The following is a 25810-nucleotide window of genomic DNA, read 5'->3' on the forward strand; positions in this document are numbered from 1 at the left end:
TATCGCAGGGTTCGATTGGACTATCATTTTTGTGAGGTTAGCGCCAACGCCTTGTCGTCTATGGGTGACTGCATCCCTGCCACTGTGCTACGACAGCGTGCTTGCGCAAAGCCAACCTAAAACACATAACTGGCATTTAAATGCCAGGCTCGCATTCCAATTCAGCTGAGGCTTGGCATCATGCCAAGAACGCTGTCTTGTAAAAGCATCCTTGAAAGGGATACCCAGGCAATGTTACCCCTGTAGGCCATTTCATACGTAGCAGGCAATGCTAGAAAGGCTTTCCTCACTTTCCTTCACTTTCCTCACTGCTTCGATACTTGACTTTTCTAAAAAATTGTCTTAGGTTTGTATCTCAAAATATTACATTTAGTGCATGAAAAGTTATTGCCAGGGCTGGGCAAAGACTTGGGCAACAAGTATTTGAGATGCAGATGCAAGATACTACCGTGATTATCTTACCTGATACGATAATTTTCACTCATATCTTAAGATACTACGATACATTCGCAAATAGTCAAACACGAATATAACGAACTCAGATAGGGCAAAATATGCTCTCTATCGAACACTTGAAGCTGTCCTATCATTATGCATGTAAAATATATTTGTTATAATGAACCGGACGCTGGATATATCGAACTTTGAGCGCGTGCAATCTGTTGCCAAACAGCTGCTCCGGGTAGCGTCCTATGCAGTCTGTTCAGCCGCACCTCCCGGCCATGCGTCCGCGCCTCCATCCAGCCTTACTTTGCAGCGTGCCTATTCGGCAGCCGCCTACCACGTGAACAACTATGTGCGATCGGCTGTGGACCTATCGCGCTTTAGGAAAGCATTGGGTGTCGAGAGGGGACAGCCTACGAACTTTTCCACGTCCTTGGTGTCCACGTCCTCCATTGTTTGCGTTTGCGAGTCGCACTGCTGTAACTGCTCTCGTGACTTTGGCAGTGCCGACATTTCTGTGTGCTTGCATTCCGGCACTCCATCCTGCAAGATGACGCCGAAGAAGCGGCAGCAAGCCTTGCCGCTTTCCAACAAAGTTGAGATAATTCGCCTCGTCGAGAGCGACGACGAAGTCTGATCTTGCAGCGCATTTTAAGACTCCGAGGAGTGCGCTAAGTCCCGTCTCGAAAAACGAGTCGGCCATCGGACAGACATTTCGTATAACAAAATTGATGCTTAACTTTATTATAAGGAAGTTTGGTTACATCGAACTACTCCATATATAGAACAAATAGCGTTGAATAACACTGTTTGTTATAACTTGGTTTGACTGTAGATCTATACCGTGTAGCAGCAAATGCTTATGCACAGGAATGTTTGCTTGGAAATTTCTTAACTCTGAGCAACCTTCTTTCATGTAAATGAAATGTCTGTTGGTATTTCAAAATTTTTGTCTTCCTTGCTCAAAGTATATTTTGATCCCGAAACATCCCCGCTATGGCGGTGTAGCGGCTTTGGTGTTGCGCTGCTAAGCCTGATGTTGCGGGATGTAACCCCGGCCATAGCGGCTGCATTTCGAAGGGGTGCAAAATGCAAGCACACTTGCGTACTGGGCATTGGGTGCACGTTAAAGAACCCCAGGTGGTCTAAGTTAGCCCCGAGTCCACCACTACAGCATGCCTCATTCTCGTATCGTGCTTTTGGCGTGTGAAACCTCAGAATTCATTTTTAAAAAAAAATTCCCAAACCATATATTGGGGTCGCTTTAGTTTCTTAACATCTTATCTTTATACGCTGAGCTGTCAGTGGTTCTTCCTGCCCTGTTTGCCGACAACCTAGCAGGTTGCCGTCTAATTACAAGAACGTCAATAAGAAGCCTCTGCATGATTGTGCAAATACATCTATCCATCAAAACAAAGTCAAGAAAGCAAAAGGTTGGCTACGCGCAGACATTTGCGCTCTTGTTTTTATCGAGACGGCATGGGCGCCGCCACATGACTCTGCTCCTCCAATAGAGACGCGCAGACCTCATCGCCTGCCCTCGCTGGAGTTCTCTGGTGGAAAGATAAAAGAATGTTGCTGCCTAATTTTACTCGGGTGGCTTGGTGGCAGCAGTGTCGGCTTGAGAAGCAGAGTTCAGCCAACGCTTATAAGTTTCGCACGGTGATGTTGCGATGACAGTATCTTATACCGTAAGATGCACGATACATTCTTACATGTATCGGAAATACAGGTACTGATATACGTCTTGCCAGACGTATCATGATACAGATACGAGATGCCCATTGGAGTATTCAAGATAGTATCTAAAATGCATGTATTTTCGATACTTCCCTGCATTGGTTATCGGAGATCTGAGTCTGTTTGCCACCAAACGAGTGTAGCAACATGTTTATGCGACCACCGAGCACAGCACATCGCTTGCACCACATACTGGAAGCACCAATGTACACAAATGTCACGCCATGTGAGATAAGCTTACGTCCACAAGCTGAATTAGTAACATTTGAAGTAGTTATTCTGTAGAAAGGGTTGCAGGTCAGAAATAACTGCACTGAGATATGCGCGGAGTGAGCGTTCTGCGACTGCGCTACTTGCCTGGCTTCCGCAGCACTGACTGCTATGTATGAAACGGTTGGTTCCACAGCAATGACTATGTACGAAAAGGTAGTATTTTTTTTTTCCAGCTGAGGGGTGAATGTGTTTCAGTGAACAGCCACAGCTCAAGTCATAACTGTCTCTCGCCTTCTCATGGGTTTGTCTCTGCTTGCCAGGCCAAGGGCCCTGGTGTCAAATGGGCTGACGAGCAAGAGGAGGCGACGGATGGTCCGTTGGACCTTGCGAGTCTGCTGCAGGCTCCCTGCTGGCGGCTGGCGAGCACGGTGCGGCGAAAGTCTGCCGCATTACCGTCTGGCAACCTGGAGGAAGCGTTTGAAGGTGAGGGTTCTCTTTTGGCAGTTGGAGATGCTGTCCGCGTTGCGGCCCCAAAGCAACGGCTCCCTCTCGGGGGCTGATACGAGCTGAAAAAAGGCGCAACAACAAAAGACAGGTGGCGGCAGCATGGACAAGTTCCGGCGCTGACTCGGTGTGCAGTCGTAATTTTTTACCGTCAACTCGGGGCGAGTTTGTTGTTCAATGGTTAGAAAGGCCTATGCAGTTGATGCATGTTGGAATGCACCATACCAATTCAACAATTCAACGAGAAAGGTCCGTTATTGTAGGGGTGTGCAAATATCAAAATTTTCAAAAAATGCAAATACTTAACTTTGAATGTCAAATAATAATATATGCATGTGCATTTAATAGCAAGCTGGGTTAATTTTAGGTGTGTGTGAAATCAAAATTTTCGAATACGAATCAAATACAAACACTTGGCATCGAATATCAAATCAAGTATCAAATGATATGCGCATGCATTTATTTGTAAGTTGGGTTAATTTGTTATGTTGGAACATAGCAATTGCATTTTCAATGTTAAAAAAACTAGACTAGTAAGCGGTTATACTAAAACATCGTGTTTTGGCTCATGTTAACTTTGAAAATTTAGTAATTCCCACTGGCTGGCCTCGCCAGCCTGTGCCTTATACCGCATCAAATGCCCATGAACTCGGAGGCATTTGACCCTGTGGCAGGCGTCACTCATCGCACTTTCTGTCAAGCAATAAGCTCGAAATTAGGAGTGGCAATGAAAAAAAAAACACGGAAAGTGCACTCTCCTTCGCAAACCTGTGCATCTTGCTACTGAGAAGCTGGCTTTTCCGCAAGGTTTGAACGTCAAGTGGCTAAGTGTGCTCTAGAGGCAAAATTATGTTAGCGGCACGAAATTGTCACAAAATTCAGCACAGTCGCCCACATATTCTTAGATAGAACCAAATTCTAAGAACCTTGTTTGGCAACAGGTAAGGCCCGACGCTTCTTCGGTTCGACAATCTCGTGGGCTTCAAAAAAAGCTTCTAATCGCCCCTGATATGCGTCCCACTTGTCGTCCCCTTCGTCAAAAATAGGCGGCCCAGCTTGCGTTGCCATGCTTTACCCTGTTCGTGGGGGTTAATCCTCGTCGCCACTGAAGTAATGGACGCAGGAACAGGAATGAACGCATGTTTGAGTTAGTGGTTTAAGTAGTTAACTCTGGCGTGACGTCATATCACTCGGGCATTGACGCATGCGTTCGTGGCATGCGTTCGTGGCGTGCGTGAATTGCTGACATCACATCACTAATATTCCAACCAAATTAATCTGTAGTTCCCTACAATGGCTTGTCTCATAATTAGATTGTTGTTTCGGCACATGGCACCCCAGAATTTAATTTTAATTTCACGTGTCCATCTACCTGTGAACTTCTGCCTTGTTCTGATATAACAAGCCATTTTTGGTGCATGAAGCAATGTAAAACTGAATCTGCATTGCTCTTTTGGTGTGCCTTAGGCATAGTACACCAACTCTAGAGAAAAAGTTGGGCGAAAAAAAAAAAGGGGCAACTGTAAGTGTGACCACATTGCTAACTCCCATTTTTGCTAAAGATTAAAAAGAAAAACGCGAAAAGAAGCATTTAGGTGTAGCAAGTGTACAATGGACAGTGTGTAAAGCTCACTCTATACATTTTTTCAAGATGATCTGATGGCTATTTATAAAAATATGATATAAAACATACGGTGCACGAGAGAATGCATTTGCAGGATCCTGAAATTGATGGCACCACCATACCGAGGGAGGCTCACAACCGCATTGCTCGCGTGCCTCATTTGGGGTGCGATGTTATACGCGTTCCAAAATCGAACGGAGGCGGTCCGTTTCTTACGTCACGAAATAGGCGGTCCGTTCCGTTGCGTTCATCCAATAGCAGGCAACACGGAATGATTGACAGCAGATATCAGGTCACAATTGACGTCATGGCGTTCGTCACGGTTCAAATTTACCAATCGTGTGCGGCTTGGTGGAACGGACCACCTCCATTCTATTTTGGAACGCGTACAAGATCGCACCCCTGAATTGCTTATCGTCGTCTGTGCTTGCACGCCTGCTCAGAGTAGCAACGTGGAGGCGCCCATACGGTTACCGATTTCAATGCGGGATCACCGTAGGGAGCTTTTTCTCTAGAATTTGTTCCATCAACGCTGTGCCTTTAGATATCCTGCCTTCATATGTACCTCTCTTTTGTTGGCTTTGGGTCAGACTACACGGGCGACGCAACGTTCGTCCGGTTCCCGAACGGCTCCCCACATCCGCGCCGGCACAGACGCAGCGGAAGTGCTGACATGGCCGTCGCATCTGCGACACCATCCTGGAGCTCGATGGAGATGGGCACGGCGAATGACACGTTTGTGAGCGACACTCCAAGGCTGCGAGTGTTCCAGCCAAGTGAGCAGTAATTTCGCTGTGCTCCCGTGTTTCTCAGCAGGCATCTCACAATATTTTTATTGTGAGATGCCTCTTATTACCTTTTAAAAGGCGTTGCCGAATTGGGGATACGTCTAGTTAATCTTTTTGGCAACTTAAAATGTTAAAAGAAGACATCATTTGATCTTATACAAACATTTTATGCAACAGTTTCAATCCTGAATGGCTTGCACAAAAGAAAGTGTCACCCCTCAAAGGAATTTCAGTAACTTCCAAAGTGTGATCAATTCTTGACACCTAATGTGGTTCCCCAATGTGCTTTTTACTAGCTACTCCCGTCTCGGAGTGATAAATTCTGTGCAAAAACTTTCACCTCTGGCTCCTTCTGCAATCTTTAAGGGGGACGTGGGGATTAGATCGTGAAATCGATTTTTGGAAATGAAGTGTTTCAGCATCCGTAACATTTAATCTGTACTGTATCAAAATGATTTGGCTGGAAATGTTCTAAGTACCCAAGAAAAAGCATTTCGTCAATTTGGATGGGGGCAAAGGAGCAGAAAATTGCACCAGCACAATGGAGTTCATGGCCATCTCTGGTCTTTCCTGCTGCAGAACACCACCATCGTGGGTGTCATTCGAAAGCTACGTCTTTCTTCCTTTTTTCTTCCACACCAGTTCCCTTGTCAAGCCCAGAGCTCTCAAAAAAAAGAAACGAGGTCCCCCTCTCTTCTATAGCGGCAGCTTCAAAGCTGATGTTCTTGTCGTGTGGTGCCCAGCAAGCTGCCATTGGTTGAGTGCACTGTTGCCCTGGCAACCCCCGTTTTCTCGGTGCATCATTCCACGTGCGAGCGCTGCATCTGCTGCTGCTGCTGTCTGCAGCATGTTCCTTTTCTTGCTTTGTGGTTTTGATCGGCCTCGTGCAATTGGGATCAGCTACGATCGTTTGGAAAACTGTATATGACTCGTTGGCATGTAGCAAATTTTGTCGGCACTTGTAGGCACTACTTGGTCTGGAGTGCCGTTGGCAGTCTCGCAGCTGAAAACACAACTGTTGAAACCTCGCAAAAAGATGAGAAAGAGCCATCTACAGTTGCTTGTGACGGTGGCTTTGCTGCGATCGCCTAGAGGTCGACAGTTAGAATGCTGTGCCACGTGCTTGCACAGCGGAATTCCGGACAAAGTAGGTAATGCCTATGAGCGTCAACGGATTTTGCCATGTGCCAATGAGCGTGCCAGGGACATGAATGTTTCAAATGCTTTGCTCTGTGCTTCACGTGACACTACTCTGGATAAAGCATCACCTACGACCACCGAATGTGCTTGCCACATTCAACATTCTGTTTTGCCGAGGTGCCACGAATGCGCCAACGAGGTGTAAGGCGAAAGTGATTTTGGAGCTCAGTTCGCTACGCGCACTGTTGACAAAGCTCTGGGTGCAGGCACCGGTCAATAGCCAACAATCATTTGCAGCCCATTATTCATCAACTGTAGTGGCTAGCGATTTCCTTGGTGAAGTGCAATTTCTCGTGAAGACTTTGGGCGCCGACCTGTGTCTCTTGCATTACAGAAGACACAACATCTGCGAGTCCCGCTTGCGCACCATTCGGGTTCGTTTGGAACCGATATTTGCATTTGGAACGAAACCGCATTTGGAACCGAGTTTGCCAATCGTTGTTCCATGTCGGCAACTGAAAGGAAGATGCAACTGGCCAGCAAAAATCAAACTTTGCCAGCTGCGAAACTGGCCGATTAGTTCTTGGGGGGTTCAAATCCCACCGCTGAATGAACTATTAAGCAATGCCTCATACCAAAGCTGTTTTCAGTATGGAATTGGGGTGCAGCTGGGCACAAGACTTGGTTTGGCTGTAAAGCTACTGCTGGCCTGCTGCACGTGCGGCAGGCACTGTTGAAAGTGAGTGGTCTTCAACACTCGCAAAACTTGAAAGGCAGCCATGCATTTGACATGAATTTGAGGTGAAGACAAGCCATGAAGAGCATTGCGAGGGTTCAGTGGCACTGAAAAAATTTCCGTCGGTAATGAACACATCGCATCTGAAGAAAGCATTTCCACCTGTTGTAGCTGCAGCAAGCATGTTCAGGGATGCTAGGACTATGTGCAGCACGTATGAAGAAATGGAACTAGGGTTCACTGAAAATGTGACTGTTGTGTACGACAGCATGTGGACATGTGGTCACACATCTCGTATTGGCATTGGAACTGTTGCAGGGTCTTACTCAGGGTTACTTACTGCTAGATTCTATTCTATCAAACTGATGTCACGGGTGAATGCTAGGGCTTAAGGAAGGTGACAGGGGCTACAGCCAGAGGAAGCAGACACAGGAGCGTCAAGACCATAACACTAGACCTAAACGTAAGAATGATGGAAGTTGAAGCAGCACTACAGCTCTTCGGGCACTCTCTTCCCAGGAATTACCTTTATTATACGAGCAAAGTATGCTGTGCTGGCTGTCGTCCATTCCTGGCACTCAATCAAGATGCAGTTCATCTCACTTACAAAGACTGAATCAACCGTGTGCAAAAAAAAAAAAAGAATGTGATCTGCTCTTCTTACAATTGCGGCAAGAAAGACCAGCTTCTTGGTGGCAAGAGGCCTAACAAAGAGCAAAAACCATCAAAAACTTAACTGCCTACTATGGCAGGGCTCTTGAAAAGCGCTCTGAGGTTGACGAAATGCATAGAGCCGTCATGGAAACATTTCATCATGTGACGTAAACAAACCATTAACATTGCCCTGCTGGTCCCACAAGCTTATGAAAGCACGAAGCAGCAAAAGCTTGTGGTCAACCAGACCACAAATGCAAACTGGCAAGTAATGTAGCCAGTACTGCTCTTCTGCCATTTTACCAGTCTCTCCGAGCCCCAGCTGCTTGGACAGTGTAAGGGTAAAGACTCGGAATGCTGCAGAAAGTTTTCAGAAAGGATGAGAATTCATCGCTCATGATTGCAATGGAGACAGCAGTCAGTGTGACCACCTGTAGGCAAAGTTCTGGAAGCCTCCATGCCGATCCAGTTGTGCTCTTCCCTTGATATCCTTCCTGGAGGACTCTTGCTGTAGTGAGCAGCAAAAAAAGATGCAGAACAAAAGAAGAAAGCTATGAAATTGCATTAAACAAGAACAGAAGAGCAAACGGCGATACCTAGGGAATGACACCAAGAACTACAGTATTGGTGCTTTGCAAAGTACAAAAGAAAGCAATGCATTGGTGACCATTTTCACCAACTACAGTCGGCGTACAATTTTTCGCGACTGCCTAGGGGCCGCAAGAAACGTCGGAAAAACAAAAAAGGAATGCACACCTTTTACTGCCCCTCAGGGCTCAAATTGCCACAGGCACGTTCAAAAAAGCTCTGAAGGCTTGCCAGTTACACTTGTTAGGCATATTGGTGCTCGTATTGTTATAGGAGACGGCAGATGCACGCGTGTGTAGTTAAGGAGTATATACTGTGCCCCGTGACAATGGCCCCTTTTCACTCATAGTATGCTTCACCGCAATACTTTGCGTGTGCTTCACCGCGTAGCACTGTTGTATTGAAGCGAAGCTGACGTTTGGGAACCAGCATTATGCAACGCGTTGTGCTGTCCGAGCTTCGAAGCCATTGGCTAGGATTATAAAGGCAGTCAGTGTCATTGCTGACAGCGGCAAATCGTTCCAATGTAAAACGTGATGCTGAATGGCAAGAACCTTCACAGCGAACGCCAAAGCAGCTATGCCTAGCATTGCCGCGGTGGTGGCTACAGCTGCCAGTGGATCTGCGTACAAGAGCGCCTGTTTGAGGCGGCGAGGTAATCAAAATTGGTGGTGGTGGTAGCCTCGACTAATGCCATTTCAGACCTGCGGCCACGGCAGAAAGTCTGGAAAATCAGATGGTGGAGGTTTCTTGCGTCCGAAATTTAAGATGTTCTTGTACATTGACTCTATGAGGCATGACGTGGTGGTGCTGCAAAGCCGTCCGAACTATCGAGCATGTCTGAAAAATTGGTCGTTGACTGTATATGCACCCTGTTTTTCTCGTGGAGCTGATGTTTGGCAGCCGCCTGGGTTATTTTCAATCTGTTTGTTAGCTTCCTTGAAGAATGCTGTACACCGTGACATGCTTACGTTGCTGTCAAATTTATGTGAATTTATTGGGTAGCATTTTGTATATATGTCGTTCTTGTCTATTCAGTATAGGTAAAGGCAAACGTAAACTATGTCTACACACAAGAAATTGCTCAGCATTGCTGAGATAAAAAGCAATTGACTGGCATTTCGAGGCCAACTTTCGGAGGACATTTTATTTCGATGCTAGTGTTTTTCTGCTTTTCATACTTGCTGTCATATTTTCATATGCAATGAAGATTATGGTAGAGTTTCTAAGCTTAAAAGGTTTGTTGTCGGCACTGCTTTCTAAACTCTGAATACTGGGTTGGCGACGATTGTCCCTTCTCACGTCGACATTGCAACATCCTGTGTTGCAGTGTCGTCTTTACTGTTCCAGTGGCCTCATTGTTTACCACAGCACTGTTGCTCATTCTGTCTTCCCAGTAACCTCTCCACAGCCGTCTACATCCAAGACTGTGAGCCGGCCCTTCCGCACGTACCGTCCGTCCGGAGTGCACAAAGAGAACTCAGCACCACGAGCAAATTTCGGTGAGTTTAACCATGCTTGAGTAGTGGTAAGGCATAGGATAAGTAGCGCTGACTGATATTTATTGAATTCAGCATATATACTGCCAGTTCCTCTTTGGTGTTATTACAGTTCTGCAGAGCTAATTGAAGTGCTGTTGAACCTTGTGGTAGCAGTCGCTTTAGGCACTAAAATGCCTTCGTTATATGTATTTGTTACAAGTGCATGCACTGCTGTTGAAAAAAAGTAGCAGTCGAGACGCACCCGAGCATGATGCCTGTGACAGGCCAGTAAGCCCAACCTAGCCACGTAATGCACCAATATTGTGAAATCTCCTTACTGCAAACTTATTAACGAATGTTTCAGATTAATGAAAATTTTAAAAATCCCCAGACAAAAATATTTTGAAATAACTTCCTGAAAATTTTATTTACGTTTAATAGCACATAATAGTACTCAAAATATTCTTTGCGACTTTGCTGTGCAAATTAGCTGTAAAAAAATTAGCTGCATAACCATCAGAAGCAAGTGTTCCTTTACAAGTATGCACCAGTCTTGTCCCCATCTCCCAGTGATGGCGGTTCACTGAAATGTTAACTACACAAATCGTCACCGTCGGCACGGCACCTAAGGTGGTAGAAAAACTCGGCATCACACCTGTTGCATCGTTCACAATTGCAACAATCGCAAAAGGGCTGAAACGTAAAATTGCCGGCAAAAGGCATGCTTGCTTCAAGTGCCATCAGAACCCGAGATAATGCATCGGCAAGCCAACAAATAGCACAAGGAAAGCGATGAAATTTGTGGACGCTTCAGGGTTTCAGTAAGTTTTGGTGACTGTGCACCCCTGCATATCAGTTGCAGGTCTGAGATAAACAAGCTGCAAGTGCTCACTGGGCGCTTTGCTGCCAACCACTGGCGTTGTTGTTGGGTACAGTGGGTGAGGCGCGTTATCCGCACTCCAAAGAAATGCACTACTGCACGGTTCGTACGGGACAGTTGTGCAAGCTAGAGGATAACCATGTCGTCATCACTGCCAGCCTGCAACAGTGTTGCATCCCACCGCAGATGAATCGTGCACGGAACTGCTGCACGACTGTTGGTCTGTAGGAGTGTGTGCACACCAGGCTCTCGGAGATGACGCACTCCTGGGCCGCATGCCTCTTCGGATCTTTCTCCCATTCTTTCAGTCTATCACTGCTCTAGTGCACTTGCTCAGCTGCTTGCTGCCACTTTGTTGTAACCTTGCGCAGCATTGGTGAGCTCGGAGGCAGTTTTTTTTCCCTCCCATTTAGCATCTGTCAGTGACACATCAATGTGGTCATGGCGTATGAAATGTGACCTTGAGCAATATGACCGGCACTTTTGAGCATGCTAGATCTGCCCACGCGCTGCATCCAAATGAAGCCAGCATGCGAGCCCGCACCACCGTTTCAGCTAAAGTTTCCTACAATAATTACTAGAGGGAACTTTGGCATTGCGGTCCATCAGCCACCATGGGGACGATGGTTCAACAGAACCACGACGCCCACAGAATTAGTGGGCGTCGATCGCTGCCGATCGACGCCCACGTGTCGATCGCCGTGTGATCTGCTGCCGAGTGAGAGCATTGCACCGACAATGCGAATGTCGCAGCAACAACACTTGTGTATGTATGTTATTGATGTTCAAATTGGGTCGAAACATACTTCTTAAGCTGAAATGCACGATTTCCAGCCCTTGCCAGCCGTCCACGTTGACTTCGAGGCGGTCTCGATCTCGTTCAGCGCAGCTTCATTAGTCCTAACACAGCCTACTATTTCATCCACTACCGGCGGGCCTCAGATACAGGATAAGCAAGTACGACGAAGGAATCTGTTTTCGTAGTTTAGTCCTGGCCATACAGACTTGAAGTGAACCACTTTCAGCATAGGATGCACACACACAAAGTGCAAAGCGGCGACACAGTCCAGTGCCACCGTACATCGTATCGTTTTTGATCGAAGGCTGTCGGTCGCACTCGCTGGCACTTTCATGAACGAAGTGCAACTACGTAGAGTGGTAAATCTCTGTGTTTCTCGGTAAATAATAAATTTTTCAGCATCACAATACACAATTTGCCTCTTATGCCAAACGGGGAACGAGTGATGGCCCTTTCGATACTGTAGCGTAAACATAGCTCGTTGCCACACGAGTACAGCAGGCATCAACATTTTTGCTTGATAGCTATACGCCCTCTCTAAATGAGAGCTCATGTGCACAGTTCACTCTAGCAATATGCCATTGAAGACACAAGCTATATGGCTGATGAAGAACATCAAAAGTCAGGACTACATGCCAAAATGGACAGTAGCTGCCCACCCCTGTACAACCATATAGTCGCCATTTCTTATGTGCCCGGGACGTTTGTGTCTTCTCGTCTCAGTGCGATATGGTAAAACCTTGTTAATTCTGGAAATCTGATAACTCGGACTCCTCTGGTCCCGGCGGGCGTGTGTATTCTTTAATGCAATGAAACTATCCTTAATTTGGACGTATTTGTCTACACAACGATTAATTCGGACAACTTTCGGAGCTCAGTGAGCACCGCAAATGTGTGACGCACATGAGCAAAAACGCCGTTAGCATCCTCTGGCACGAAGCGGCGCAGTTCGCATCGCCATAGTCATCAGTGGAAATCGTATGGGAATGACAGCAATGCCATAACGCTTTGTGCATATTTATGGCTTTATAGCCTTTATTCTTACATTTACTGCTGTGCATAGCACCGCATTGGCCACATGCCTTGATGACTGCACAGTCGCCCTCTGTGATCGCGTTGATGGTGACTGTGGTTTCATCTGCAGTTGCAGAAAACGGTGCACATTCAGAACTGCAAGGTCGCGTCCAAGATCGCGTTGACAGCGGGCGCAATTTCGCCCGTAGTGGTTGTGCCGAACAGTTCACTCATTGCAAAGCTGTCCAGAATGAATAGCACCGTCTACATCGCGATGGGTGGCGACCTGGTGACACTGGGGAAGTAATCGAGACGTGTGCGTGGTAGTGAAAAGCGTACGTCAGATGAAGACGCGCGTCGTGGCTGCGCTGTGAAGGAAGTGGCGAGGCATTTGCCGCTGCAAGCGCTAATCAGTCTCAAGGTGACGAGAATTGCAGCTTCTGCATTGCTCTTGTGCAAAGTATGAACAGGACTTGCTGAATAATTAAAGAAAAACATGTTGACATAGTAAACATTTGTTCATTGTCTTCTTGATACCCTTTGTAATTTGACATCCAGTTAATTCGGACATTTCCTTTCGGTCCCGCACAATCTGAATTAACCAGGTTTTTCTGTACAACACTTCCCATATGCTCATGAGAAGCGTTCATAAATGTTTAGAACATTTTGTCATTGTTTCGTCTCAGCAGTGCAGGGCTTCTAGTGTACTTGAAGCGAAAAGCGAATGGTGGCTGTACACGTGCTGATGTAAACAGATGTACTGTTCTTGTGTTGTGTAAGCGCTCTGCGTGTAGTATCATCCCTTGAAAAAGCTGTGGCCACCAAATAGTCAAAACAGAACTATAAAAGCAGTTTTTACATCCTATTAGCATATCTTCAGTGCAGTTCTAACTGTGGCAAATGCAAGAAGTGAGCTGCTACGATATGGCTAACCTCCCCGTAGTGGAATCGTTCCCAGCTCTAACTTGGTGTGGGAAGCTGGCGAGTGCTCATGTTCGTACATTTGAACTTGCAAAGCATGTTTGAATTCATATTGAGTACGACTACGTAGTAACAGTAGGAACAGAAGCATGGCAATCGCGTTACAGTGGGATGTGTCCATGCAGAGGTACATCACACGGTGGCTGGTTTTGTCGGCGTCGCTGCACGAAAGCCTGTCGTCATATTTCAACAACTTGCATCTGTAAGTCGTGTCAGAGTCGTTGCAGGCTTCGGTGTCCTGCCCAGAAAGTATAGTAGTCCCACAAAATGAAAATTACAATGGCTGATGAATGCACAAATCCATTTCTGCTCGCTTCATGCAGCGTGCCTCTCTGCGCCCTGCTGCAGCCCAGTGCCGTACATTTTGTTTTAGCGGAGCTCGCTAAGGTGGTGCCACAGCGCAATGCAAAAGGCGTATTGCAGCGGTTCTGCTTGTCCGTGGCATAATGGTTTCACTATCTGGCTTCTGTGCTAGAGTTCCTCTGTTCGAATCCTGCTGTCGGACAATTTTAACAATGCTTGTTTAATTATTTATTACATAGTACTTTGGTGAAAATAAGCTTACATAGTCACGAAGTCGTTTGAAGCCAGAAGGATGAAGTTTAGCCAAATCTATGCGCTAACCATCATTCACGTTCAGGCTGAACCACCCTACTTGCAGCTGCCATAGACACTAGTGCCACAGTTCCCTCTAGTTATTTTACAAAACTCGATGGTTTTAGTAAGGTCACGGCTTGATGATCATGACTTGCTTCATGCTTCAGTGACGGTGAGACATAAATGCTGCCTTCTTCCGGGACATCTGCTAAAGGCGTGGCAATTATTCTTTTCCACAGTTCACTTTCTGTTTGCATAGTGAATTTTTTGTGGAATTAATTGCAATGACCAAAGTAACGGTGTCGGCTTTCTTGAATGTTTGGAAGCAGTTACGCTCGGACTACTGGCTTCGAATATTGCAACAGGATCAATTGTCTAGACTCCACGTCAAGCAAGCTGTCTTGGCACGGTGACAGTAATGCGTTGTTCATAGACGCTGATCTGACGTGTGCCGATGCACATGGCTGAGGATATTACTGGTGCCATTTTGGAAAGGCTCTGTGTGGTCTGTGTGTGGCCAGCAAGTTTCTATTTTCGTGATTTCGCTTATCTCCAAACTTTGCTTACCCAAATTTTCTTTCTGGTTCTTGCAGCTTTGAGTTAATGGGAGTTTACTGTTTAACATTTGACTAGCATTCAAAGTTTTCAGAAAACAAAGCCCACCCCCAATTATGCCGCAAAATGCAGTGATGTTCCACTTGGACATTTTATTTGCTCTCAGGGCTTCGGGGCTTTACAAAGAGGGGCAACAACAAACAAAAAACGGTTAGACTATACCTACGCAAGAACTGTTATAACAAACGGTTGCCAATGGCAGACTTGAAAGCTTCATTCATGATGGAGCCAGTCCCAAAACCACGTTCTCATGCTTTGTGGTGCTCATCCACCAGGGATGGAAGTGCTGCGTCAATTGTGCCACCTTGAACCGAACCATAGAGCTGTGCCAACCTGTGCCAAAACACTAATTTCGAATGCAGTTGCAAAATTTAGCAGGAAGTGCTTGTTCAGTGGCAACCACACAGCCCATAGACATGTGTTGGTTAGCGTTTAGCCCTGCAATCCAGGCCTAAGCAATACGTTTCAGCGTCAGCGACTTAAGAGTGTGGGCCTGTTCGGTGGCATAATTGTAACTAGGCCACAGAAAAATGAAAACCGTTTTATGTTATACAATGCATTATGAATGTTTTATAAAAATGTTATGTGTTTGCATTTAGGCAGACCAGCTAAAGATTATTTGAACTGGCGCTCGTTTCATGGGGCAGTCAGGATGGAAAGGCGCGCTGAATGAACAAGGTCGTACAGTTATGTTATAAATCTTTGCACTCAATATTGAGAGAATGCCATGCGTGTGATATTCTACATCTATTTAGCACGTGCACCATGTCTGCTTGCCGGGATGATAGCGCTGCACGCCAACAAATGACCCGATTGCTTTTGTGAAACTTCCTGGTCACAAATATCCAATGGCAACCACAATCGTCGCTCAAATTTTCACTCGGGCTGCACTATTTCCCGCCTAGATGCGCCACACAATATCAGGCTCTTGCTGCTGCAGCACGGAAGCGAAGGATGTAATGTTTCACGTTTAGTCAACCTTGGTGACCAAATCGGGGTTGTAATGAAACGTTCAGCGAAACCGCAAACCTCTTAAATTGCGTTCGCGACTATGATATTCACGATGTGACTTGTGCAGATGGTGTTCAAAAATTTTAATAAACCATTGTTCGGCGAACAAAATATTGGTTGCCAGTTTTATACTGGTTTTATGGTGCCTTTGGTGGAACCACGGTTAAGCCCGAATAGGAAAGCTTATTCAAAATATTGGTCAATGCAGACCAGAAAGCCAGCGAACATTTTTTCATCGTTTTGTTGTTTTCAAAATTATATTGGAGCCTTTTCTCGGCAAGCGATGTGAAATACTGGCAAACATGCAATGACCAGTATGTCACTTTACAGGTATTCTATGGTATTCTAAAACGATGGGGTTTTGTGTGCCAAATCGTGGTTTGATTGTGAGGCACACCGTAGTGGGGAACTCTGAATTAATTTTGACCACCTGGTGCTCTTTAACATGCACCTAAATCTAAGTACAAGGGTGCTTTGGTTGGGATTCGATCCCATGACCTCGTGTTGAGCAGCCCAGCACCATAGGCACTAAGCATTCACAATGGATGTTCTGCAGTATTTTACTATCTTGACTTAAGGCTGCTGAGAATTAGAAATTACCAAAGGGCACTATGTGAACAGCGTTCATTATATCTTGAGTGTTGTTCATGCTGGCTACTGTGAATATTTCTCATTCGTCGTGCATGAATACATTTAATTACCTGAATTTATAAATTTACTTAATTGATGAGATGTCATTGAAAAAGTTTTGGATGACATTGACAAATGACTGACAACAGCGTTTAAAACAACCTATGGTTCGTGAAGACTCTTTAATGAGAAAGAATGTCTGTGAAATAAATAAAAATGAACCAAGAAAAAAAAAACCCTATAACCATGACAACACTTCTGCGCACCAAAGGTTGGAATAATCTTTACGCAAACGTCATCGAACAGTGGCACTGGGAACAAGTGGCCGCACTTTTTCTCCCCGTGTCAACGGTTTTTGGTGTCTATCTTTGGTCCTTATCACATGTGAAGTAGCGCGATCTTGTAACAGTTCACGTTCCAAACTGTTAAAAGACCGTGACCCAGGCTTGCACTTTTGTAATATACACAATGTTGATGTTTACGTCTGAGGCCACTTATATTACTGGTGCAGGGACGCGTCATCATGTGGAAAAAAAAGTTTTTCGTGCATTTCTTTTCTTTTTGGAAAAAAGGGGCGACACAAGACCTAGGTTGACATGTATTCTTATCGGTCATGATGTATTCCACAACCTTTGCATTGGCAGCTTGTTGGAGAAGCAAGGTAATAAATATCAGTTCATTAAAATTAATAGTTACTTGTTCACAATTAAGAAAAGAAAATGTGACTAGCATAACACAAGCCTAAGAATGGAAAGCCCTCGGTTACTTTTTTCGAGGCCACATTTAGTTAGCACCTCTGGTATATAATTTTATGGTGGCTTCTGAGAAGCCTGTATGGGTTTCCTTGTAGCTTCATGCTGTAGTCACGTGGATGATAATTTCTCCGTCATGAATATTGCTTGCCGTGCAGGCTTCCGCAGAACTGATCTGCCGTAACCTAATAATGTTCCGAAAATCAAATAAGGAACACCTTTTCTTTGTATGTCTGTATTTTGCTCATATTGACCTTTACTAGGCTGCTCCAAAACGTGTGTTGACTGCTCCAAAATGGACAATTCATGCTCCGAAACCTGCTCCAAAGTGCAAAATTTGCTGCTCCCAGAACTGCCCCAAAGCTTCCTCTTATCTTCCACTCTTATCCACGAAAGTAGACACGGACCCTTTCCACGGCGATCCCATGGGTGCCACCATTATTGATCACGTGGTGGCTTGTCCATTGGTTGCCTCGGCTGCCTCCATCGCCTCGGTGTTTACAGTAGATGTGCATGACGCTTGGTGTGGCTCGGCAAACCTCTGTTTTGGCAGATATCGTAGATGGCAACTGCGTGGATGACATGAAGCCTTGGCCGCAGATTTAGAGAACATGTAAGAGCTTTCTGAGCTCATTACGCCTTGTCAAAATGTTGTGAGCAGTCAGTGTAGTTCTGGAAGCGGGGCTTGAAATTTCCCAGCTGTCCAGACTTTTCGCTTCCGAATTAAATTGGGATTATAGAGTCTTGCTCTTCATTTTTTATTTGCCAATAACTTTGAAGCAGCGGCTTATGTTTCTGACCCTGTAGCGTGCCTAGGTGCAGTCGCCCTCTGGTTGTTCACTCTGGCCCTAATTGCTCATGGGAGTGATCAGTTGCGGTAGATTTGTTCTTCCTGCACATCATTAAGGCTTGGAGCACAGATGTTCTGTGCCTTGTAATAGCTTTCAGCAAAGTCTTATTATTGCTAGCCACTCACTTGCTCTGTGTACCGTCGTGAAACATTCAGCTTTGAACATTCATATGCTGTTGTTGTAGTTGTCACCCACGCTTCAGTGCATTGATTTCATTCACTTAATCTTGATACATAGGCAATAGATTAAGCATAAGTTTAAGTGTGTGTCTGGTTGGATGTACGTAGATAACATGCGAGGAACTTACTGTGTCGGGAAACGGTGCTACTTTGTCACTGAGTAACAAGTGGTGCTCACTTCTGCCGACGTTCTGGGGTTGAAGTCCTTTCTTTGTACTTTAGCGATACAGCGCTGGTGGATGAGCATTTTTTTTATTAATCCTCAAGGAAAGCCATGCATCGCAGAGGGCACAGGTAGGCCTTGTGTAGCGGCGGTTCGTGGACTTGGTCACACAGGTTCGTTCCGTTTTTCTGTATGCCAGTTGCTATTCTTTCAGTCAACTACTGCATTCTGCATTTTGCAGCATGAACGCAGCAGAGTGTATTAGCAATCAGCCAGTTACATTTCTGACAGAGCATGATTGCTCAAGCACTAGATGCATGAGAGCACTCAGCTGCATTTCTGAGTGGATCACAGAGCGTGATCCCACGCTGGAACGTGGTAGAAAATGAGTTTCGGTGTCTGTGCGCGCGACTGCATAACGGTTTTGTCTCTCTTGCTGCGGTGCAAAGTAAAAGAAAAACATGCAGACATTCAGTTTGTGTGTTTTATTATTTCTCTAAGCTTTAATTCGTCAATTCAAGCAACAGATCACACAAATAATAATTCTCGAAGCTGCGTGCCTCGATGATTGATGTCGCCCTGCGAACACGAGTACGTAGACGCAGGAACACGTGTACGTCACCATCCGGCTTGGAGTGCGGTCGCCCTGACGTAAAGGGAAAACAGCGTTCACATTGAAATTTCAGACCTTTCCGCAGCACGAAGCGATGAAATACTTTGCAAACACGATCGTTAGCGCGCATTGTATGCTCTGCACTTGTCAGCTCAATATGGCCAGACCTGGTGCAGGACCCTTCAAGCTTGACCGCACCACGTATCAACAAGCTGTCCGAATTGAAATGACGTGGTGCTTTTGTTTGTTTGACCATATGGTACTTTGCTAGGCAGCAATAAAAGGCACCTGTATCACGCTGCATGTTGTGCAGCATGAATCCCCCCCCCTGCTTCCTCCTCACCTGCACCGCCCCGTCTCTGCAAGGGGTTTTCCATCATTCCACCAGAGCACAAGGGATCCCCAACACATTGATGGCCGAGAACCACTGTTCTAAAGCAAGCTGCTTCGTGAAAAGGGTCTATAGTGTCATCCACCTGATCATAATGCTAGGATACAAAGTCCAGTGACATAATTAAGTGGAACGCCCACTGTTTTGTGTGGCAAAATGTGGGTCTTCCTTTGCTTCCTGTTTTGCTCAAACACATCGTGACACAATTTAACATCAGCACTCGCGTTTTTTTCAGCGGCACTGAGAAGCAGCATCAGAAGCAACCCTCGGTCCGTGGGGAGCAGAATGCGAAAGAGCCTGAGCACATCAAGTCTGCCCCGGTCGATGCCGGCTGCGACTCCGACTTCTCGGGCTGCCCTCGTGTTGTCCAACAGGGGCCAGCAGCAGTCTGCAAGCAGATACCGCCAGCCTCAAAACAGGCCCAACCAGTGAGGCAGTGCTCAAGGCAGGGCCAATGCAACAGGCTCTCGCCTCTACAAGTTGTCAGAACAGCTATTTTTAACACTTTTAGTCATTGACCATGGAACTGTACTTTAACGCTTTCAGTTGCTGACCCTGGTGAGTGTTTGGCCTAAGGGCAGTGAAGTTTTGGCAGGGAAAGCCACGACCGTTACCAGCCACGGGACCCACAACTTTGCCGCAGTTTCCGGCGTGCACTAGACACTTGTAACTGCGCTGTGTGCTTTCGGAACTCTGTCGTGCTTGTCCGAACTGTGCTTCCTGCAAGATGGGCCCACTCTTCCAGAAGCAAATTCAAGTGACTCGTTTCCAAGCTTCCTGCAGGCCACTATAGTAGTGTGTGGCGGGGAGATGGAACACCCTTCTCGTGGCCATTTCTGCATTCTAGTGTTCTTGAATTTCCGCGACTTGCAGTGTGATTTGGTCAGATTTGGAATTGTGTCCCAGCGCTTTTATTTGCAGCTTTGGTGCTACGGACTTGTGCAGCCTAGACTGCAATTGTTGGCGTTCGTGCACGCAGTTCTCGAGCTCGGCAACTTTTGAGATTAGTGGCCATCAACACCTCTTGTAATTTGGAATGGCTAGGGAGTGCTTGCTTTTTATTTTTCCATCAAAATTGGCCTTTTACCGCTTTTCGCAGCTTTTAGTTTTGACGACGCAAATGTTTTGCCTACTTCACTTCTACTTGTTCTAAAGTGGAAGTGGACTGCTGTCAGTGTTTTCTTCGGAACAGTCGCAAAGAAAAATTTCTCACTTGCTGTGGGTTGCTTCATTTGCCTTGTTGCATTCTTTATTGTGCTTTAGAAAACTGGCACTATTCTTAAAGCATATCATGGTTCCTTGTAAATGACATTGTGGTTGTATTGATGTGTTCAGATGCATTGGGCAGCTTTTCTGTGTTCACCTATCATATCCAATGCCTGAGCCTGTGTGAATATTTTGAACTGTGCAGCAGCATAATTTATACGGGAGTTCTACTCTTCAGCAGGCTGTTTGCTAACTATAGCAGGATGCCATCTCTCTTGTGAAAGGCCTAAATGAAATCCACTTCAATAAAGAATGTGTGTGTCCGTGGATGAACAGCAGACCGATCTCTTTATGAATTGTCAAGACCAGTGCAAAGAGTGGGGAGAAACGAACCCACTGCTGAAATGAACAGTGAGAAGGCCTATTATACCTGGTCGCATAAGGACCCGATTCATAGCTGTTTGTTACACAGGTGAAGAAACTGAACTGCGCAGAGTGATGAGCAGTTTGCAACTCCAGCCGCAAATCTGTTCCTTCTTTTTGTTTTTTAATGTAAGAAAATGGGGAGGTAGGCCTCTACCGAATTAATAGATGCCAAGCCAAATGCTTGATAAGCAGCAAAGACCACTGCACACGAGACGGATGAAAATAGTGACACTGAAGGAACTGACAATTGGGAGGGGTCCTTTCGCTATAGTACTCGTAACACTACAGTGAATGGGTAACAGCAGCCAATGCAGAACCTGTGTAATAGCAGTGCTTTCCGTTCGGTTTCATGGTTCTGCGTAAATGTGTAGGGCTCATGAGTGCGGGGTCTTGGGTTCAATTTGGACTGTCATTTTTTTTTTGTAGAACATTGCTGCATTGCTATTTTTCTTGTCTCAATTATGTTAAACTTGACCTTTTGTCCTATGCTTCACCACCACACGGAGGGCTCCTGAAAAGGGGAGTGAAGCAACTCGTATAGTCCAGGGGAAAGGGCTTCAGGTAGGTGCCGCTTGCGAGGCTGTAGGCGAATGAATTTTGACGTGTTGTTGCATTTTTACTGTGCGCACTCGTGAGATGGGCCAACCACCAACAAGCAAAACTCTGCGCATACCATGCAATGGAATAAAAAAAAAAGGAATAAAAATGTTACCTGCTGGGGCTGTTAAGGAGCTTTGGTGTTGCGCTGCTAAGCGTGGAGGTTGCGGGATCAAATCCCAGCCGCAGTGGCTGCATTTCGAGGGGGGCGAAATGCAAAAACACCCGTGTACTTAGGTTTAGGTGCACTTTAAGAAACCTCGGGTGGTCAAAATTTATCTGGAGCCCCCCACGACAGTGTGCCTCATAATGAAATCGTGGTTTGGGCACCTACTGCTCCAGCTTCCCGAATGATTATATATAACACATATATGCGTGTGTGTGTGTGTATATACATGGGATGAGAGGGAATAACCGAGGAGCCCAATTTTTATTGGTCGTATCGTAAAAATTCAAACACTGACACCAAGGAAAACATAAGGGAAATTACTTGTGCTTAATAAATGAAATAATAAAATAATGGAAATGAAAGTAGATGAAAAAACAACTTGCCGCAAGGACACGCACGCACGCACACACACACACACGACCTTTAATAACAGTTGTACTCGAAAAAATTTTGTGACCTCAAAGAATTGTTCCCTGAAGTGCGGCCTTATATGAGTATTTAGAAAACCTCATAGAACACAGTTCAATTTCGCAGCCCAAGTCCCCTTAGCACTACCCAAAGACTGGCATCACTGGGATGAGCCATGCAACAGGCAGATTCAGTTAAACACGGGGACATATGTGTTTTGTGCGTATCAAGTAACACAAAAGCACATCAATGAAAAAGAAAACACCATGTAATGCCCTGTGAAAGTTTTAATAAATGGGTACAATCAAGAAATCTTTTCCTGATGAAAGGCCAGTGTAAAGGATAAGGCATAACATATATAAAAATCGCACATTATATAACAATTTCTGGTTATATACATCGTATATCAATTTGGGGTATAATTAGCAGTAGGCAGTATGACTCCATAAAGCAGTAGTTTAATTACTTGCCAAAGCATGTCTTATGCCATTGGTTTCAATTGTTTTTGGCAGCTTAATAGAGGATTATAGAGTATTACCAGGTGCTCAAATGAACGATGTTAACAAATAAGACAAGGCGATGTATGAAGTGTGAAAGGACATGAGAGCAAGTAGGAACAAGGGATTTCATTGTTGAGCTGCTCATGCAGCATATTATAAATAAGAATAAAGTGCTCAGGATTGACTAGGGAGTTTTACAACTAGCGCAACCAAGTGCGTTTCCATGCCCAAAAAGCGTCGCCCTGCTTGTGCAGTTATGTACCCCATTTTCGTTCCCTTGTACAACATTTTTGTTGTTTTCTAAGCCAGGTGGTTTGCTTCGACTTGCAATTTGGCACCTTTCTCCCATTAAAGGCATTCATCCTGTCGGCTCTCTTCGTTTCTTGTCTTCGTCTTGCCCAGTTATCCATTCTGTTAGACATTAATTCTCCGATGCGATGGTTTCACCATCAATGAGAATGTTAATTTGGGCACTCTATCTGGCAATGAACATCAGCAATGTTATCTAAATTGATTTTGTGGCAGAGTTCTTTGAGAGCATGCAAAATTGCTAGATGGTTCAAACAGGCTTGTGCAGTCGTCAACTGCAAGTATGTTTTCAGTTTCCAAAGACAAGAAAAGGACCTTTCAGATGTGCGATAGTGTCTTGTTAACGTTGCCTACTTGAAAGAGAAGCAGTACTGAGGCAGGTATCATTCGCGTGCATTTCACACGCTTTGATAAGACTCTGCTGAAGGGGTCGCTGAAGTCTGCAAGTTTTTATCAGGGTAAAAAAATGCAAAGCAATTTGAAGCGAGGTGAACATACAGCATATTCATTCTCTATGCATAGGCTATCCATACCATTAGAAATGTAAATTGGCTACCTCTTTCTCTTTAAAATATATGATGAGCTTTGTCCTGTGTATATATAAATGTATTTTGCCATGTGTATGGTGTCCACAGTGGAAATTAAGAAAATGTTGAAGTGAAAAAATGTAGACGTGTTAGCTGCGGCTGGCGCTTCTAATGCGCTTTTCTTCCTATTGTGAGGATTTGCAGAAATAAAAGGAAAGTATGAATTAAAAGCCGTGCACGTCTGCGCCAGCCAGGACGCAATAAGTTTTTAGCCACAATAAAATTTAGGTGAAAAGGTAGAGGCAAGCCTAAAGAAGCCTCGAATGATCTGGGTAACATAGCTCTGGTAATGACAGGTTAGGGAGGGTGGGGTGTACTTAGCAACACCGGGGAGCGGACGCTCTGAACCCCCTCCCAGAAAGCTTCGGAGGGGGTTCGGACCCCGCAACCCCCCCTCTGCCGTAGTCTGCCTATGGATTTAGGTGCACGTTAAAGAACCCCAGCTGGTCAAAATCAATCCAGTCTCCCACTGCGACGTGCACCTAAATCCATAGGCAGTACTGTACGTCGCAGTGAGAGACTGGATTGATTTTTACCAGCTGGGGTTCTTTAACGTGCACCTAAATCCATAGGCAGACTAATGGGGAGGGGGGGCTGCGGGGCCCGAACCCCCTGCATGCACCTCATAATCGGATCGTGAATTTGGCACGTACAACTCCATGTAATCTTTAATGTGGCGAACACTTACTGGTACATGCCCAGTGACTCGGAGGTAGCTGCTTAGCGCGGTCTTTGAAAGCGATCTGTGATGGGAACAGAGTGTTGGTGCGCCGACGGCTCGTAGCTTCGTATGCGCTGCAGTGTTCTCGCCGCTCAGTTTCCGTTGGAGCTATAGGCAGCACGAAGGTCACTTCGCTCACTGCCGCGGCCGCGCTTTCACACGCCAGCGTTTTGACAGCGAGTGTCCGCTGTCATCGAGTGAGATGTGTTGATGTTTGCGAGTGCGTGCCTGGCACCATGCTTGTTAATTTACTTGGTAAGCGAACGTTTACGAGTTTATAACGCCCATAAAACTACTTTCCTTGCTTCGTATAGATGTCTAATAATTCGCTATCGCAAGCTATGCTTCACTTTCCGGGCGAAACGGCGACTTTTCTTTAATGCGTTCGCATTTGTATGCCTGCCCAGGCATTTCTAAGCTGTCCGTCACGTAGGACGATCGCTTTCAAGATAGGCACCGCAGAAGGGAACGAATGACCTTCGTGTTGCCTGCCGCTTTAACGCGAACTAAGCGGTGAGAACACAGAGCACGTCCCCATCGCAGATCGCTTTCAAGATAGGCACCGCAGAAGGGAGCGAATGACCTTCGTGTTGCCTGTCGCTTTAACGCGAGCTAAGCGGTGAGAACACAGAGCACATGTCCCCATCGCAGATCGCTTTCAAGATAGGCACCGCAGAAGGGAGCGAATGACCTTCGTGTTGCCTGTCGCTTTAATGGCCAGAATACATGGAGCGAACTTTCACGACGAAGTTCGGGCGGCAGAAAATCTGCCGCGGCGCGACGCCGTATCTTCGTCGGGCTGCGCTACATGGAGCGAAGACACGGCGGCCGCTGGCGAGTCGCTGCGTTGTTATCAGTATGGCTAGACCAGGCAAATGCGCTGTAGTGAAACACATGACACAAAAAAAACTTTAACGACAACTATTATCGTTTTTGCATTGCAGAATACTCTAAAAGCGCGTAAAATTTTGTTTAGAAATGATTTCTAGTGTTTTTTATGTGTTTGAGACATTCATGTGCCGATGTACTTTAAAGAAAGTGGCGATCCCATGCGTTGTGGCAACACTGGGGGGAAGCCTAGTCGGAAGTTGGGGCGGATAGTGAGACCTGATTGGCTCGCTTTGGGGCGCCGCTCGTTTGCCGCTTCCGGTATCGTCGACGCCCGACGAACTTTTCTGCGCCAGCTAGATCGGCGGCGAACGACGCTTTCTCCGCCGCCGAGCGTCGCGCGTACGCCGCCGGGCGTCGAACGCCGACTATTCGTCGCATATTCGCTCCATGTATTCTGGCCTTAACGCGAACTAAGCGGTGAGAACACAGAGCACATGTGTCCCCATCGCAGATCGCTCTCGAGATACGGCACGCGCGTCTAGTTTCAACGCGAACTAAGCGCCGAGAATACCGGCCTGCGCGGCGGCGCCATACGCAGCCGCCTCCGGAGTACAGTTGATCGCCCTTGATAATGGTTCAAAGCAGATGGACAAGGCGCTAAAGAGCGA

The 25810-nt window shown here is 46.0% G+C and overlaps 1 protein-coding gene across 1 annotated transcript in view; it reads left to right on the plus strand.

Annotated features, from left to right (window-relative positions):
* Window positions 1-20605, plus strand: part of LOC139050405 (kinesin-like protein KIF18A) — a 48710-nt gene extending 28105 nt beyond the window's left edge. The window contains exons 13-16 of the mRNA XM_070526712.1: window positions 2718-2880; window positions 5116-5301; window positions 9829-9933; window positions 19624-20605. Of these exons, the coding sequence (XP_070382813.1) occupies window positions 2718-2880; window positions 5116-5301; window positions 9829-9933; window positions 19624-19820 (651 nt within the window). The 3' untranslated portion in view covers window positions 19821-20605. The remainder of the gene's footprint in view (window positions 1-2717; window positions 2881-5115; window positions 5302-9828; window positions 9934-19623) is intronic.
* Window positions 20606-25810: the final 5205 nt, after the last annotated feature.

Source organism: Dermacentor albipictus, chromosome 10 (genome assembly GCF_038994185.2).
Source record: "Dermacentor albipictus isolate Rhodes 1998 colony chromosome 10, USDA_Dalb.pri_finalv2, whole genome shotgun sequence".
In the NCBI taxonomy this organism is placed as follows: domain Eukaryota; kingdom Metazoa; phylum Arthropoda; class Arachnida; order Ixodida; family Ixodidae; genus Dermacentor; species Dermacentor albipictus.